Genomic DNA, 17,418 nt, shown 5'->3' on the forward strand with positions numbered 1-17,418 from the left:
GCAAGGCTTCTGATTGGCCATTGGAGTTTTGATTGGCTGTGCGGGGTTTTTTTGAAACACTGCTTTGACAGCAGCTGCCACCACTTCACAAGGATCTTTACAGTGTGACTGAAGGTTAACTGCGGCAGACATTTTGTGGCCGTGCCCACCACACTGTTGCAGTGGTAGAGCCTCAGTGGTGGAGCCTCTGCTTGGCATGCAGAAGGTCCCAGGTTCAATCCCCAGCATCTCCAGTTAAAGGGACTAGGCAAGTAGGTGATGGGAAAGACCTCTACCTGAGACCCTGGAGAGCCGCAGCCAGTCTGAGAAGACAAAACTGACCTTGATGGACCAAGGCTCTGATTCAGTATAAGGCAGCTTCATGTGTTCAATTCCCAAGGTGTCCACAGGCTCAAAAACATTGGGGACCCCCAGGTTTCAGCCATATTTCCTGACGCCAGGCTGTGTGTCGTTTTGCCCAACACCTAGCTCTGTGGGGATTTTTCTCCCCCCTCATGGTGTGTTCTCTCATTCCAGGTGATTGTCATGGCCTGCCGGGAAGTGGAAATGGGCAAGGTGAGACTGTGGACGGAAGGGGTGGTTTGGGGCAGGTAGGAAGCCCCACAGTGTGCGGGTCTCCCTCCAGGATTTGCGCTGTCCACAGGAAGGTGTCGCTTCCTTCCCAGACGCTCAGCTAAACTCCTTTTCTTTCCTGTCTCTAGAAAAAATGTGAGCGTTACTGGCCCTTGGCAGATGAGACGTTGCACTTCGGACCTTTCTCCATAGCACAGGTGAGACGGTCGGTTCACCATGCGTAGGCAGCTAAGCAGTAGTGCGAGGAGCCCATCCCGTTGCTATGTGTGTCATCTCTGTTCAGCATCCTTATTTATATTTAATTATTAGATTTTTATGCCGCCCTTTGTTGACCAGGTCAGGCTCAGAGCAGCTCACACATGACTATAATACAATTAAAACCAACCACAATTTACAATTAAAATTATAGTATAGCTTAAATAATCCAAGGCGCCCTTAAAACGTAAACAACCACAGTATAGTATCGGCAGGAACCATACACAGGGGAGTATAAAAAGATAATTTTCCCACAGGAAAATAAATAGAAGAAGGGGGCACTGTGGCTCAGTTTGTAGAGCATCTGCTTGACATGCAGAAGGTCCCAGGTTCAATCCCCTGCATCTCCAGTTAAAGGGGCTAGGCAAGTAGGTAGGGTTACCAAGTGCCTGCTGGTGGCAGGCAAACCCCTGGTAAAGTGCCCCTCTGCCCGCCGACCAGCTGAGGGTCGACGGGCAATCGTGCACGCACAAGCCCACACATGCCAGCGGGAACCCTCCCCTTGCCCTCCCCGGGGCGAGCGGGCCGCCCGCTGCAGCCACACATGGCAGGCAGCAAGTCACCGCGTCGGTTCACACCCGCTCCCCACACACAACAGAAACCTCCTGCCAAAGGTAAGTGGGGACCTGGCAACCCTACAAGTAGGTGATGTGAAAGACCTCTACCTAAGACCCTGGAGAGCCGCTGCCAGTCTGAGAAGACAATACTGACTTTGATGGACCCAGGGTTTGTTTCAGTAGAAGGCAGCTTCATGTGTTCATGTAGAAGAGTTAGTTTTTATATGCCCACTTTCTCTACCATTTAAGGAAGAATCAAGCTGGTTCACAATCACCTTTCCTTCCCCTCCCCACAACAGACATCCTGTGAGGTAGGTGAGGCTGAGAGAGTTCTAAGAGAGCTGTGATTAGCTCAAGGTCACCCAGCTGGCTTCATGCGTAGGAGTGGGGAAACCAACCCAGTTCACCAGATTAGTGTCCGCCACTCATGTGGAGTGGGGGATCAAACCTAGTTCTCCAGATTAAAGTCCACCGCTCCAAACCACCGCTCGTAACCACTACACCACTAAACCACTATCTGCAGGCTCAGATAAATCCACAATAATAGCTGCCTGGAGCAGCACTCTGGAGAAGTGGCATAAACATCTCCGAAAACAAATGAATACTTCCTCACATGACACAAGCTGTGGAATTCATTTGACACAAGACGCTGCAGCTGTTGCTCACGTCGACGGTCCTACACAAGGAGTAGATGAATTCGTGGAGGACAGATAGGGTTGCCAGCCTCCAGGTACTAGCTTTGTTCTTTGATCCTACACGTTCAATTGACTCTGAAAAGAAAAAAGATTTTGAGACTAGCATAATTGCTATTTATATTTACCTTGCTACTACCTTGTGACATTGTTGCCTTGCAAAATGTTGTAGTGTTTGTATACAGCTACTTTGTGTAAACTCGTTCCTTTGTATGTTGTTTATATTAGTAAGTTTCCTTTGATTTTTGTTTCGCATAATGTTGTATAGCACCTTTTCACTTATACACTGTTAGAATATAAGTTTCAATTTGAATAATTTCGAGCTTGGTATTATCCTTTCTACAATCTCCAGGTACTAGCTGGAAATCTCCTATTACAACTAATCTCCAGCCGATAGAGATCAGTTCACCCGGAGCAAATGGCCGCCTTGGACTCTCTGGCATTGAAGTCCCTCCCCTCCCCAAACCCCACCCTCCTCAGTCTCTGCCCACAAAAACCTCCTGCTGGTGGCGAAGAGGGACCTGGTCATAAGTCCAGTTGCCAGAACGGCCATTTTCTCCCGGGGAACTGATTTCTATTGCCTGGGGATCAGTTGTAATAGCAGGAGATCTCCAGCCACCACCGGGAGGTTCAAAGAAACGGCTGCAGTCATGCGCAGTCAGTCCCGCAGCTGTGAAGCGTCAGGAGACAAGAAATCAAGCACGCAACGGGAGATGAGAGGCGTAGAGCAATGACGAATTGAGTCCCGGTTGGGAAAGGGCGCAACTGCCCACAAAGGTTGCCAAACTCCCGTCAGGGGAGGGGAAGCAGGTTGACGGTCTCCTGTGGCTGGCAATGCTTCAATTTAGAACAATAAATAACCAAGGGAAAAAACAAACACAAAAGCCAGGTACGCCTGGTCTAGATCCCCAGGCGTTTCGCTGTGGCTTCATCAGCCTTCATATATCTATTTCCTGATGCCCAAATAGGTCAGTGCCTTTTGGCGTGATCACCACTTGAGGGCTAATAGCAGGAGATCTCCAGCCACCACCGGGAGGTTGGCAACCCTAGTCATAAGTCGCCTGGGCCTTAACGGCGCATGAGACACATGCACACAACATGTATCTCAGAGAACGGACGGGGCCTCAAGATACGCAGATATGATCGGAAGCTGAATATGAATGGGAGAACTGCTGAGCAGCTATTGTTATAGGGGTCAAAGAACAGTAGCAACAAAAGTTTGATTTACCTGGGCAGAGGAAGAGGCATCAGGAATAAGCCTCAGGTTTGGTTCATGAAGGGGGAAGGTCAGAGATGAGAAGGAGTCGTGTCTGGGAGGGGCAGGATTCTTTCCAGAGAAGGACAGCAGGAACTTGAGAGGGCGAGGAAGACTTTTGGAAGAGCTGCCTTGGCAGGAAACACCAGAGGTCCTTTCTGTTAGGTGAGAGAGAAACAAGGTAACAGGATATTGTGACCAACAACATCTTGACTGAATAGAGATGTTTAGAATAATAGTCACGGAGGTGACCCCGCCAGGTCAAGTCATCTCTGTGTGTTTTTCCTCTGTACCAGGACTACGCCTTTTCCGCCGCTGAGCAAAGCTGGCCTTTGTACTTCATGATTTTAAATTCAGTCATGCAAAGTAGTTGGTGCTTGCCTGTTCTTCTAGCTAATCTATCCTCCTTTGTCTTTTACATACAGCCATCAACTGAGGCTCACCTGATTCTCTCTGAAATGGCTCTTAGGCATTGGCTGGCCATACATTTCTGAGATTGGTGGGACATGTGGATGGACTATAAGGACTGGTAGTGAAAAGTGCTGTCAAGTCACAGCCAACTTATGGCAACCCCATGGGGTTTTCAAGGCAAGGGCTGTTCAGAGGTGATTTGCCATTGCCTTCCTCTGCATAGCAATCCCTCACTTCCTTGGTGGTAGGGTTGCCAACCTCCAAGTATTAGCTGGAGATCTCCTGCTATTACAGCTGATCTCCAGCTGTGCCGGCATAGGCCAAGGGCTGGGCGGTGCCCGCAGTCCTCAGACGTGCGGGAGGTATTTAGCCCCTTTCGGAGCAGGCGACAAAGATTATGCTATCTACCAGGGTCAGAAGTCAGAGGCGTCGTCAAAGCAGGCAGGAGTCAACGGCCAGAAAGAGTAATCAGAGGCAGTAGCAGGAACACAGAGAAACTGCATGGTTGCTTCCGCAAAGTGAAAGCATGCCTGCACTGCCTTTATCAGCCAGTGCACTTCCAAGCTAGGCTTCATCCTGAAAAGACTCAGCACCAGTTCTCTGTCTGTTTAGCCTCTCCAAGCGAGCACTCCTCCTTTTACCCTGCAAAACCACATGCTGCCGAGTCCTGATATGCCTATCAGGTTCAGGTGAGCTTGGAGGGCTGCCATTCTCAGCTTCTGCTGCAGGGGTTGGGGGAAGAGTAGCTTTGGTCTGCCCTTGTTCCATCTCTCTGCCTAGCTGTGGTTCCTGCTGAGTTGTTTCAGACTCCTGTGCTACTGACTGCAATGGAGGTACTGAAGGCCCAGAGGCAACCTGTTCCTCCACTTCAGCTTCAGAGTCCTCCGAGTCCTCAGCTCCCAAGGCAGGGCCCATGACACCAGCCGACAGAGATCAGTTCTCCTGGAGAAAATGTCCGCCTTGGCAATTGGACTCCATGGCATTGAAATCCTTCTCCTCCCTAACCCCCTCCTTCCTCAGGCTCCGCCCCAAACACCTCCCGCCAATAGCGAAGAGGGACCTGGCAACCCTACTCGGTGGTCTCCCATCCAAGTACTAACCAGGGCCGACTGTTCCAAAATCTAACAAGGTCAGGCTAGCCTGGTCCATCCAGGTCAGGGTGCTATAGAGTCCCATGCCAACAAAATGGACACAGGATGGTCATAGAACACAGCTCAGCACCAAACTAAATGTCTCCATATATAAGCGTTATGAATGTGGCATGGTATAGTCCAACCTCCATAGATCTCAGAAGCTAAGCAGGGTCATTATTTGGATGGGAGACCACCAGAGAAGACACTGATGCAGAGGAAGGCAGTGACAAAACATCTCTGCTTCTCTCTTGCCTTGAAAGCCCCTTCCTGGGGTTGCCATAAGTCAGTTGAGACTTGATGGCACATGTACATACTCGTTCCACAGTTGCACCAGCATCATGGGTGGGCTGCATGACTGGAAGCATGAGATGTCTCTTGCACATAGGGTTGCCAACCTCCAGATGCTTCCTAGAGATCTTCTGCTATTATAATTGATCTCCCGCCGATGGAGATCAGTTCACCTGGAGAAAATGGCTACTTTGGCCATTGGACTCTATGGCATTGAAGTCCCCTCCCCAAACCCCGCCCTCTTCTGACTCCGCCCCAGGTATTGCTCCAGGTATTTCCCAACCCGGAGCTGGCAACCTTACTTGCACATTTGAGGAATTAGATGATTTTAAGACTTCTGATGGCTTTTGTTTGTTTGTTTGTTTGTTTGTTTTTTGTCTCAGGCTAAAGAACAGGAACTCAATCCAGATGTCATTCTGCGGATGCTTACTGTGACATTCCAGAAGGTAAGGACGCCAATTTTTTTCCCCAGGGCTGTAGGTGGCTGCATCCGAGCTCAGATCTGGGCCCTGCGCTCTCCAGCACAGCAGAGGTTTTAACTTGGCTTATTAAACATGACTTTCCAGAAGGCAGAAACTGGTTTTAACTTGGCCTTTGCTTAATGAACTTGCCTTGGGGGGTTATCGCACTTGTATTCCCAGCGATGTATTAAGAGTTTGAAAACGTTATAAAAAATACTGTTCGCACTTTGTTTGGCCCCTTTAGCTGTGAAGACGTCTTCCAACCATTTATAAGCCGTGGTATCCAAAAACCCTTTTAAAGTGATGGGGGTTACCGCACTTTGTATTCCCAGCGACGTATTAAGAGTTTGAAAATGTTGTAAAAAACATAGCTTTAAAAGGGTTTTTGGATACCACGGCTTATAAATGGTTGGAAGACGTCTTCACAGGTAAAAGGGGCCAAACAAAGTGCGAACAGTATTTTTTATAACATTTTCAAACTCTTAATACATCGCTGGGAATACAAGTGCGGTAACAGCTGATGTTTTTTATAACATTTTCAAACTCTTAATACATCGCTGGGAATACAAAGTGCGGTAACCCCCTTGGTTTAACTCAAGATATGATTTTCTTCCTTTGCGTTCTGTCTTGAATATGAGCCAATATCAAGACTGGGCGAAAACATACAAATGAGGCCCAGAGGCAATTGTTAGTGTCCCTTCTGCCATAAGACATTGCTGACTGGATATAGATTAAATTTTCTACTGTCTTAAAGTTTGCGGACGGTCTTCGGGACAACTGGCTACATCAATTTGGTTTAAAAGCCACAGTTGCCTTATAATCTTGGAGCTGAAGAAAGCCTTTGAAACGTGCACCAACGACTAGCCACACGTTCTCCTCTGTTTCCTTCTTTTGTTACTACGGACTTTTAGGACTTGAGACTTGGACCTTGATAACGGGTTTTTCCCGTTCACTTTTGATTGCCACTGAGAACCTTGGGAGCATTTTGCCCCGTTTACGTCCTTGCTTTTTTGGTTTATGTTACATTGAATGTTTATTTTGAATGCCTGTGCTGAGCATGTTTCTTTTTTGTATTGTTCTTGCATGAGGTAATGCTGTTCAGCATAATACATGATTTTTGTTCAGTTCCAGTGTGGTTTTGTATTTGAGCCCTCGTGCCGCCATTTTCTTTAACGCAGTTAAACACGGCACAGGTGTATCCGTTATTGTAGTACCTGGAGGTTGGCAACCCTATAGTTGGGTTGCCAACCTCCAGGTGGTGGCTGGAGATCTCTATTACAACTGATCTCCAGGCGACAGAGATCAGTTCCCCTGGAGAAAATGGCTGCTTTGGCAAGTGGACTATATGGCATTATATCCCACTGAAGTCCCTCTCCTCCCAAAACTCCACCATCTGCAATCTGCACCTCCTAAATCTCCAAGTATTTCTCAACCTGGAGCAGGTAATCCTACCTGTCCTCCCAGGAAGAGCATTTCAAGGAGATCGGTGGGTTGCAGGAGGAATGGGGGAAGCAGAAGTGTTTTTCTCCACTGATAGGAGCTGTGGGGTTGCCAAACTCCAGGTGGGGCCTGCAGATCTCCTGGAATTACAGTGCTGTCCAGACCACAGAGGTCAGTTCCCCTGGAGAAAACCGCTGTTTTGGAGGGTGGACTCTATGGCGTTGCACCCCACTGAAGTCCCTTCCCCTCCTCAAACCCTGCCTTCCTTAGACTAAATACCCAGGAATTTCCCAAACAGGAGCTGGCAACCTTACAGAAGTGCCTTGTGCGAGCAAAAAATTTAATCTGGATCCATCCCTGCATGTTGCAGGTTTGGAGGGGCCCCTATAGAGGCCACATACCCCCATGGACCTGTGTTGAACACTGCCTTTCCCGTCTCAGGAGGAACGGACCATCTCCCATTTCCAGTACGTGGCTTGGCCAGACCGGGGCATCCCCGACACCCACGGCTACTTCCTTAACATGATCGAACAAGTGAGGACCAAGCAGGGCGAGGACAGCGCTCCCATCAGTGTGCACTGCAGGTAGGGGGCGCTCTCGGGATGAATCACGACGGATGGACCATGCCTCCCCTCTTCCACATGGGTTAAGGAAGGTGACAGCTCTTTGAGCCAGCGTGGTGTAGTGGTTAAGAGCGGTGGTTTGGAGCGGTTGAGCCTGATCTGGAGAACCGGGTTTGATTCCCCACTCCTCCACATGAGCGGCGAAAGCTACTCTGGTGAACTGGATTTGTTTCCCCGCTCCTACACATGAAGCCAGCTGGGTGACCTTGGGCTAGTCACACTCTCTCAGCCTCACCTACCTCACAGGGTGCCTATTGTGGGGAGGGGAAGGGAAGGTGATTGTAAGCCAGTTTGATTCTTAAGTGGTAGAGAAAGTCGGCATATAAAAACCAACTCTTCTTCTTCTTCGAGAAGAGCTGGCCACACCTTCCTGAGATTGGCAGGGCAGGTGGGTTAGTGACAGACCGAAGGGTCAGAGAGACTCGTGCCAACCAAATGGAGGCTGAACAGTCATGGCAACACAGCCTTGCTGTGACTACTGGACAAACACAACCTGCTTTATCTATCACAAACGACTGTACTCTGAACAGCTCAGGGTTTCATGGTATGCATGGTTCTTAGGGTTGCCAACCTCCAGTGTTGGCTGGAGATCTCCCGCTAGGTTTGCCAACCACCACCTGGAGGTTGGCAACCCTAGTACTGTCTTTGATGGACCAAGGGTCTGATGGTATCAAGCAACTTCATGTGTTCGCACATGTCATACACACTCACACCCGCCATTCTCCTGGGAGGGCAATCAGTCCTCCTGCACAATGCATGACGTATATATTGTGTTTGTTCATAATATTGAGAATCTGTTATTTCAGCAGTCTGATGCTTGCTGGATTAAAAATGTTGACTGCATCTACCATGTTAGCACATAAATTATCTGTAGCTCACTAACATGGCATTTGTCTAATGTGGTCCTCTGTGCCAAACAACCTGCTAGTTTGCTCCTACATTAGAAGGAGGACTTATGCTTAGGGTTGCGAGGTCCCTCTTCGTCACCGGCGGGAGGTTTTTGTGGTGGAGCCTGAGGAGGGCAGGTTTGGAGAGGAGAGGGACTTCAATGCCGTAGAGTCCAATTGCCAAAGCGGCCATTTTCTCCAGGGGATCTGATCTCTATCAGCTGGAGATAAGTTGCAATAGCAGGAGATCTCCAACTAGTACCTGGAGGTTAGGCAATCAAAAATCAACACCTCTGCACCATTACCTAAGGTTAGAAAATTAGTACAGAAACAGGCTGATAACAATATGTAATGACAAAAGTATATTGAATGTAACAATGTGCTACCAAGCCAATTGCATATATACAACAAAGTATTTCCCAGTTCTGGGTGTATAACAATGTGCTAACAAGCTAACATTGGGTGTATAACAATGGCTTGTTAGCACAGTGTTATACACCCAGAACTGGGAAATACTTTGTTTTATATATGCAAATTGCTTGGTAGCACATTGTTACATTCAATATACTTTTGTCAGTACCTGGAAGTTGGCAATCCTACTTCTGCTGTTTGCATTGCAGTTCTGACCCTGAGTGGATCTGAAACCAAGCTCAGCGATTTTCACGACCTGTCTTTCACAGTCCTCTTTGTCCTCTCCTGTTTTTCAGCGCCGGCTGTGGGAGGACGGGTGTGATCTGCACGTTGGACTACATCCGGCAGCTGCTGCTGAAACAGGTATCTGCCACTTCCCAGTCCAGGCTGGCTCACAGAAGAAGTCATGCCTTCATGGTGAATTTGGTCTGATCTCCCTGTACTTTTAGGCCTAGTGATTATTCTGGCAAGCAGGCATGCACAGTGTTGCACAGCTGCGCCAGTGACTTCACATCATGTGTGACGGGGCGTGTGCTGAAAAATGCTTCAGGTCAGGGCTGGGCCCGGGTTCTGAGGGATTCCGGACAGGGAGTTTCCAGGGCTCTCCTTTTCCCCTTTCCCTGCATGCCTTCTCACCTGCCTGTGTGTTCTTCCCCTGCCGGCTTGTGAGCTCTCTGATTTGGAGAACCCGGTTTGATTCCCTACTCCTCTGCATGAGCGGCAGAGGCTAATCTGGTGAACTGGATTTTTCCCCACCCCTACACATGAAGCCAGCTGGGTGACCTTGGGCTAGCCACAGCTCTCTTCGAGCTCTCTCAGCCCCACCTACCTCACAGGGTGTCTGTTGTGGGGAGGGGAAGGGAAGGTTATTGTAAGCCGGTTTGATTCTGCCTTAAGTGGCATAGAAAGTCGGCATATAAAAACCAATTCTTCTCTCACAGCTAGGGTTGCCAAATTTAAGTTAATAGCAGGGAATTGCCCACCAATTAAGATGGCTGTAGATAAATTGCCCAAAAAAGTTTATTATTTAGTCTAAGGGTTGCCAGCTCCAGGTTGGGAAATACTTGGAGATTTTGGGGGTGGAGCCTGGGGAGGGGAGGGACTTCAATGCCATAGAGTCCAATCGCCAAAGCAGCCATTTTCTCCAGGGGAACTGATCTCTATCGGCTGGAGATCAGTTGCAATAGCAGGAGATCTCCAGCTGGTACCTGAAGGTTGGCAACCCTATATACAAGTCAGGCTTGTCACTTGATGACAAGCTCTGTTGTTGTTCAACAGACATCTTTGCTGGCCTGCAGGGCACTTCTTTGGTGAGAGCCAAGTCATTGCTGGACAGGTAGGAAGTCGAGAGTTCGAGTCCTGATGCTCCAGGTCTCAAGGCAGGAAGTTGTCTGCGCCTGCCCTCGGGGCTGAGAAAGTGAGTCTAGAAACAGAGAAGGATAAAACAAAAGAAGGTACCAATCCCAAGGGAATGATGGCACATACCTCTTCAAAGCTATTCCCTGTCTCCAGCCCACTTCATAGGGCATACTTTTAAATTATGCTTTTTGGTAGCCGGTCAGATGCTGTGCTCCCTTTGATGTACCTGTCTTTTCTGTTTATCCTTTTTTTTTTTCATTTTCTGTTATGGCCAGCGGCCAGTATGAAAAATAAATCCATACAGCTCCGGGTACATAAATCCATACAGCTCCAGCCGATAGAGATCAGTTCCCCTGGAGAAAATGGCCGCTTTGGCAATTGGACTCTATGGGATTGAAGTCCCTCCCCTCCCCAAACCCCACCCTCCTCATGCTCGGTCCCATAAACCTCCTGCCGGTGGCGAAGAGGGACCTGGCAACCCTAACTCCAGAAGCTACGGGGACACTCTAGCACATTTCCCCCAGAACTCTATGGTTTCCGTAGAGTACTTCTTTTATAGGTACTTCTTTTATAGGTAAAGGTAAAAGTTAAAGGTCCCCTGTGCAAGTACCGGGTCATTCCTGACCCATGGGGTGACATCACATCTCGACGTTTCCAAGCCAGACTTTTTTGTTTACGGGGTGGTTTGCCAGTGCCTTCCCCAGTCGTCTTCCCTTTACCCCCAGCAAGCTGCGTACTCATTTGACCGACCTCGGAAGGATGGAAGGCTGAGTCAGCCTTGTCTTTTATATGCACTTCTTTTAAATGATCACATTTGAGAGCGGTGAGAATTCCTGTTCCTTCAGAGAAATGTGGGGTCCCAGTTGCCCAACCCCAAAAGGCCACTTCACACCCATCATCTCTTCACATACTTTTCTTATGGGGTGTAACCAAGGTGTGTTCTGGAGCGTCCTTTGTGAGTTTCCCTGAGGGTTGGGGAGTTCCCTTTTCCCTGGACGTCTTTGTTCAGAGCCCTTGGACACACTGCACAGAACATGAAAGCGGGAGGTTCTAGATTCGAGATGACAATTTCAGACTGCTGCAAGAGAGACATGTTTTCGAATCCTTCCCTATGTTTAAAAAATCACTCCATGCAGGTAGAAATCTAGCCCGTTTGAGTAAAAAGTTTAATGTAGCTTTTTTGTTTCACATGAACATTATGCTAAATCAGACCCTTGTTCCATCAAAGGCAGTATTGTCAACTCAGACTGTCAACAGTCTTTTATGCATGGGCACTTTGACATACTTCCTTTGCTGGACTGACTCGGTTTTTTGTTGGGGTTATGCATGAGTTTTCCGTCCCCTAGAGATAACCTCGCTCCCAGCCCGCACAATGTCTGGGTCTTCCCAATCCTGTTGTAACGCGATTCTTCAATCTCCCCCGAGATCAGCCCGAGTCCCCATTAGTAAAACAGAAGGGAAAATGAAAAGACCCTAACTAAAATACTTAACTCTGAAAATGCTAGCCTGGAGTATCCCCTAGTGTCATGTTCTCTCCTATTTTTTCAGAGAATCCCTCCGCACTTCAGCATTTTTGATGTCGTCCTAGAAATGAGGAAGCAGAGGCCGGCTGCCGTTCAGACCCAGGTGAGCCCACAAGCATTGCTTCCTTCCTCATTCCCGCTGTGCTATATTTAACACCCTTCGTTGCGTCCCTTCCCTGCAGTCCTGCCTGCCCGCTTGACTCTCAGTATCGGGGGACAAAAGTGATATAGAGACTCTCCATCTTTATTATTATTTAGATATTTATATGCTGCTTGTCTCCCCAGTAAGGGTCTAAAGCAGGGTTGCCAACCTCCAGGTGGTTCAAACAACGCTTATAACAAAAAATATATAACCAAACCACAATTGTGTATATTGATTTTATCACAACGTGCAATATATATGCTCTTAGAAAATCTCACTTACTGTGATACAAGGTTACAACAAATAACACACAAGTATACAAAATTTACCCCAACAACATCATAGCAAACTACTTTGCAAACTGCAATTGACATTGACAAAGTCCCAATGTGTTACAAATGATAACCCCATAGGTTCCAGCACTATACAAACATCCTAAATTGGAAGTAGGAGCACGTAGAAAAAATCATAGTGAGCCCAACTAACAAAGAGAAGGGGTTCCGGTTAAATCCCCTTTTCACCTAGGTTTCTTCGGTCCTGGTCTCTCTGGACTATGCCGTCCGTTCAGAGTGACTGACACTGGATTCTCTACTTCATTGGCATGCATTTCGCGCTAGTTAATGGTTTTGAATGGAAGACCAGGACCAAAGAAATCTCAGTGAATAGAGGCTTTTACAGGAACACCATCTCTTCATTAGTTGGTCTCACTACGATTTTTTCTGCGTGCTTCTGCTTCCAATTTAGGATGTTTGTATAGTGCTTTGGTTCCACCATCAACCAAAAGGGAGACTGCAGCCAAGAAATCAGAAGGAGATTGAGACTGGAAAGGGCAGCCATGAAGGAGCTAAAAAATATTTTGAAGTGTAAGGATGTGTCACTGGCCACCAAGACTAGAATAATTCATGCCATCGTATTCCCTATTACTATGTATGGGTGTGAAAGCTGGACAGTGAAGAAAGCTGATAGGAAGAAAATAGATTCCTTTGAAATGTGGTGTTGGAGGAGAGTGTTACAGATTCCGCGGACTGCCAAAAAAACAAATCAGTGGGTTATAGATCAAATCAAGCCTGAACTGACCCTAGAAGCTAAAATGACTAAACTGAGGCTGTCGTATTTTGGTCATGTCATGAGACGACAAGAGTCACTGGAAAAGACAGTCATGCTAGGAAAAGTTGAGGGCAGCAGGAAAAGAGGAAGGCCCAGCAAGAGATGGATTGTCTCACTAAAGGAAGCCACAGCCTTCAATTTGCAAGATCTGAACAAGGCTGTCAAAGATAGGACATTTTGGAGGACTTTCAGCGACTTGACGACACTTATCACACACACACATAGTGCTGGGACCTATTGAGTTACCATTTGTACGCTTTGGAACTTTGTCAATGTCAATTGCAGTTTGCAAAGTTGTTTGCTATGTTGTTGGAGGTGTAATTTTTGTATACTTGTTATTTGTTGTAACCTTGCATCACAGCAAGTGTGATTTTCTAAGAGCATATATATTGCACATTGTGATAGAATCAATATACACAGTCGTGGTTTGGTTACATATTTATTGTTATAAGCATTGTTTGAACAGTTTCCATTTAGTCATTAGTGCTACTTTTCTGTACATTCTTCAATGAGTCTAGCACAAGCTTTTGCATTTATTAGCCTCCAGGTGGCGCTATTACAACTGATCTCCAGGTGATAGAGATCAGTTCCCCTGGAGAAAATGGCCGCTTTGGCAATTCTCCCCTGGTGTCCGCGGCACCCTCTTGACTTTGTCTCACAGAATTCAGTGGGACCCACTAAGAAGTTTACGGTTACCAGCAGGCCTGGAGAACAATATCCTACCCCTTTAATAAAAGTTTAATATGTGGAAATGGGCAAGCAAAGGTTTTCATGGCAGGGGGGTGGTTCAGTGGGGGTAGAGCATCTGCTTGGCATGCAGAAGGTCCCAGGTTCAATCCTGGCATCTCCAGTTAAAGGGACTAGGCAAGTAGGTGATGGGAAAGACCCCCGCCTGAGACCCTGGAGAGCCGCTGCCGGTCTGAGCAGACAATACTGACTGATGGACCAAGGGTCTGATTCAGTAGAAGGCAGCTTCATGTGTTCATGTGTTCATGAAAACCATCTTCAAGTACTTGAAGGGCTGTCATAGAAAAGACAGGGCGGAGTTGTTTTCTGTTGCCCCAGAAGATGGAACCAGAACCAATGGGTTGAAATTGAATCAAGAAAAAGAAGAAGAGTTGGTTTTTATATGCTGACGTTCTCTACCACTTAAGGGAGACTCAAACCGGCTTACAATCACCTTCCCCTCCCCACAACAGACACCCTGCAAGGTAGGTGGGGCTGAGAGAACTGTGACTGGCCCAAGGTCACCCAACAGTACGAAAAACAGAATCAATACAAAACAGCCCCGGAAAACGGGGGGTGCGTGCATTTTACAAAACTGTAATTGGGGAGGGCTGTGGCTCAGTGGCAGAGCATCTGCTTGGCAATGCAGAAGGTCCCAGGTTCAGTCCCTGGCATCTCCAGTTAAAGGGACCAGGGCAAGGAGGTGATGTGAAAGACCCCCGCCTGAGACCCTGGAGAGCCGCTGCCGGTCTGAGCAGACAATACTGACTTTGATGGACCAAGGGTCTGATTCAGTAGAAGGCAGCTTCATGTGTTCAAATGCCATCACCTGGAACAAAACATCCTGTTAAGCCTCTGTTTAAGAGACAGGACATTTTTTCCCCCTTCAGTCTGTTGGCAACTGAGACTTGAGCTAAACACTAACCAGATTGTACCCACTCATTCAGCTTCATATCCTGGACAGACCTGGCCTCCATCTGTTGTACTTGATGTCGCTGGGCTGATATACCCTTTTATACAATCAAGTGTCAACACATTCCGTCTGACGCTAGACGTCAGCTGAACCTCGAGAGCTGGTTTTTACATGGAGACGAACCGCAGCTCTCTTCTCATTCATTCATTCATTCATTCGTTTATTACGGTCAAAGACCAATTTATACAAAAAGAGATAGCTCTCTTCTCATATCCGTCTCCTCTTCTTCTTGGCAGGAGCAGTACGAGTTTGTCTATCGTGCAGTTATTGAAATGTTCCGGGCTGCCTTGGGCATCTCTGTCCCAAACTATGAAAACCTCAAGGAGGTAAGAGACAGGTTGAAAAGAAGCCCTGGGGCTATTCCAGCTTTTTCCACAGAGCTGTAGGAAACACCCCCTGAATTGGTTTGTTCTCCTCAACCATGGTGGCCTCTCTAGGCCATTGCCCTGTTTAGCTGTGGACTTGGTTTTCTCCTTCACTGGCCACTCCATTCTGGTTTCAGCCTTCTGCTGTTACTGGGTGTCACTGAAACCGGCTTATGAACATGCACCTGCTGTACTGTTGACAATCTCCAGGTGGTGGCTGGAGATCTCCTGCTATTACAACTGATCTCCAAGTGACAGAGATCAGTTCACCTGGAGAGAATGGCCACTTTGGAAGATGGACTCTATGGCATTATACCTAGGGTTGCCAACCTCCAGGTACTAGCTGGAGATCTCCTGCTATTACAACTGATCTCCGGGCAACAGAGATCAGTTCACCTGGAGAGAATGGCCACTTTGGAAGATGGACTCTATGGCATTATACCTAGGGTTGCCAATCTCCTGCCAACCTCCAGGTACTAGCTGGAGATCTCCTGCTATTACAACTGATCTCCAGGCGACAAAGATCAGTTCACCTGGAGGAAATGGCCGCTTTGTAGGGTTGCCAGCTCCGGGTTGGGAAATACCTGGAGATTTTTGGGGTGGAGTCATAGGAGGGGAGGGTTTGGGGTGGGGAGGGACTTCAATGCCATAGAGTCCAATTGCCAAAGCTGCCATTTTCTCCAGGGTAACTGATCTCTAGCAGCTGGAGATAGGGTTGCCAACCTCCAGGTGGTGGCTGAAGATCTCCTGCTGTTACAACTGATCTCCAGCCAATAGAGATTTCACCTGAAGAAAATGGCAGCTGTAGCAATTGGACTCTATGGAATTGAAGTCCCTCCCCAAACCCCGCCCTCCTCAGACTCCACCTCCAAAATCTCAGGTATTTCCCAACCTGGAGCTGACAAACCCCACCCTCTTCAGGCTCCACCCCAAAAACCACCCGCCAGTGGTGAAGAGGGACCTGGCAACCCAGCTGGAGATCACAGGAAACTCCAGCTAGTACCTGGAGGTTGGCAACCCTACCACTTTGGAAGGTGGAATCTATGGCATTATACCCCATTGAGGTCCCTCCCCTCCTCAGGCTCCATCCCCAAAATCTCCAGGTATTTCTCAACCCGGAGCTGGCAACCCTGGGAGGGGCTTTAGTGGTGTATAATGCCATAGAGACCACCCTCCAAAGCAGTGGTTTTCTTTAGGGGAATTGATCTCTGTCGGCTGTGGATCGGTTGTAATTCTAGGAGAGCTCCAGGCCCCCAACTGGAGGTTGGCAACCTGACATAAAGCAAAGGCCCCCCCTCCTCTTACGCCCACACACTTACATCTGTTCTGCAGAAGCTTTGAGGAAGTTCCTTTCTTACCGTCGTCTCACTTCCTCATAAATACAGTCAGTGTGTATCATTTATGCAAAGTCCCAGCTTTGTAACCCTGATACCACATTTGGCAAGATCCTCATGGCTTTGCGGCTGTAAGGTAGGTCTTGTGGGGTTGGGAGGGACCTGGTGGTAAGGAAGAGAGCGAAGCAAGACAGGGATCCAGCCAGTGATATTTTGTAGGGTTGCCAAGTGCGGGTTCGGAAATACCTGCAGATTTGGGGGCAGAGCCAGGGGAGAGGAGGGCTTGCAGAGGGAAAAGCCAGTGTGCAGAGGGGAGATCCAGTGTGGTTTGCAGAGGGGAGAGCCAGCGTGGTGTCGTGGTTAAGAGTGGTGGTTTGGAGCGGTGGACTCTGATCCGGAGAACCTGGTTTGATTCCCCACTCCTCCACATGAGCGGCGGAGGCTAATCTGGTGAACTGGATTTGTTTCCCCACTCCTGCACATGAGGCCTGCTGGGTGACCTTGGACAAGTCACATTCTCTCAGCCCCACCTACCTCACAGGGTGTCTGTTGTGGGGAGGGAAGGTGATTGTAAGCCGGTTTGAGTCTCCCTTAAGCGGAAGTCGGCATATAAAAACCAACTCTTCTTCTTCTTCTTCAGCAGGGCATATTTCCATAGAGTCCACCCCCCCAAAGCTGCCATTTTCTCCAGGGGAACTGGAACTCTGCTGTCTGGAGATCAGATATAATTTCAGGAGATCTTCAGGCCCTGCCTAGAGTTTGGCAACCCTAGATTTTTGAAAGTTTCCCCCCTTGCTGTGGGGACACGGTGAGAGGGAAGGGCCTGGCAACCCTACTGGACATCCTCATGCTGCCAAAGATCTGATCAGTTGACCCAGCTAGTTAAAGCTAACCCATTTCTCA

At 48.2% G+C, this 17,418-nt stretch overlaps 1 protein-coding gene across 1 annotated transcript in view; it reads left to right on the forward strand.

The window, feature by feature from the left end:
• Window positions 1-17,418, forward strand: part of PTPN18 (protein tyrosine phosphatase non-receptor type 18) — a 43,312-nt gene that overhangs the window by 16,641 nt on the left and 9,253 nt on the right. The window contains exons 5-11 of the mRNA XM_056864766.1: window positions 517-555; window positions 702-770; window positions 5,548-5,610; window positions 7,507-7,649; window positions 9,283-9,349; window positions 11,894-11,971; window positions 15,053-15,142. Coding sequence (XP_056720744.1) covers window positions 517-555; window positions 702-770; window positions 5,548-5,610; window positions 7,507-7,649; window positions 9,283-9,349; window positions 11,894-11,971; window positions 15,053-15,142 — 549 coding nt within the window. The remainder of the gene's footprint in view (window positions 1-516; window positions 556-701; window positions 771-5,547; window positions 5,611-7,506; window positions 7,650-9,282; window positions 9,350-11,893; window positions 11,972-15,052; window positions 15,143-17,418) is intronic.

Source organism: Euleptes europaea, chromosome 1 (assembly GCF_029931775.1).
Source record: "Euleptes europaea isolate rEulEur1 chromosome 1, rEulEur1.hap1, whole genome shotgun sequence".
In the NCBI taxonomy this organism is placed as follows: domain Eukaryota; kingdom Metazoa; phylum Chordata; class Lepidosauria; order Squamata; family Sphaerodactylidae; genus Euleptes; species Euleptes europaea.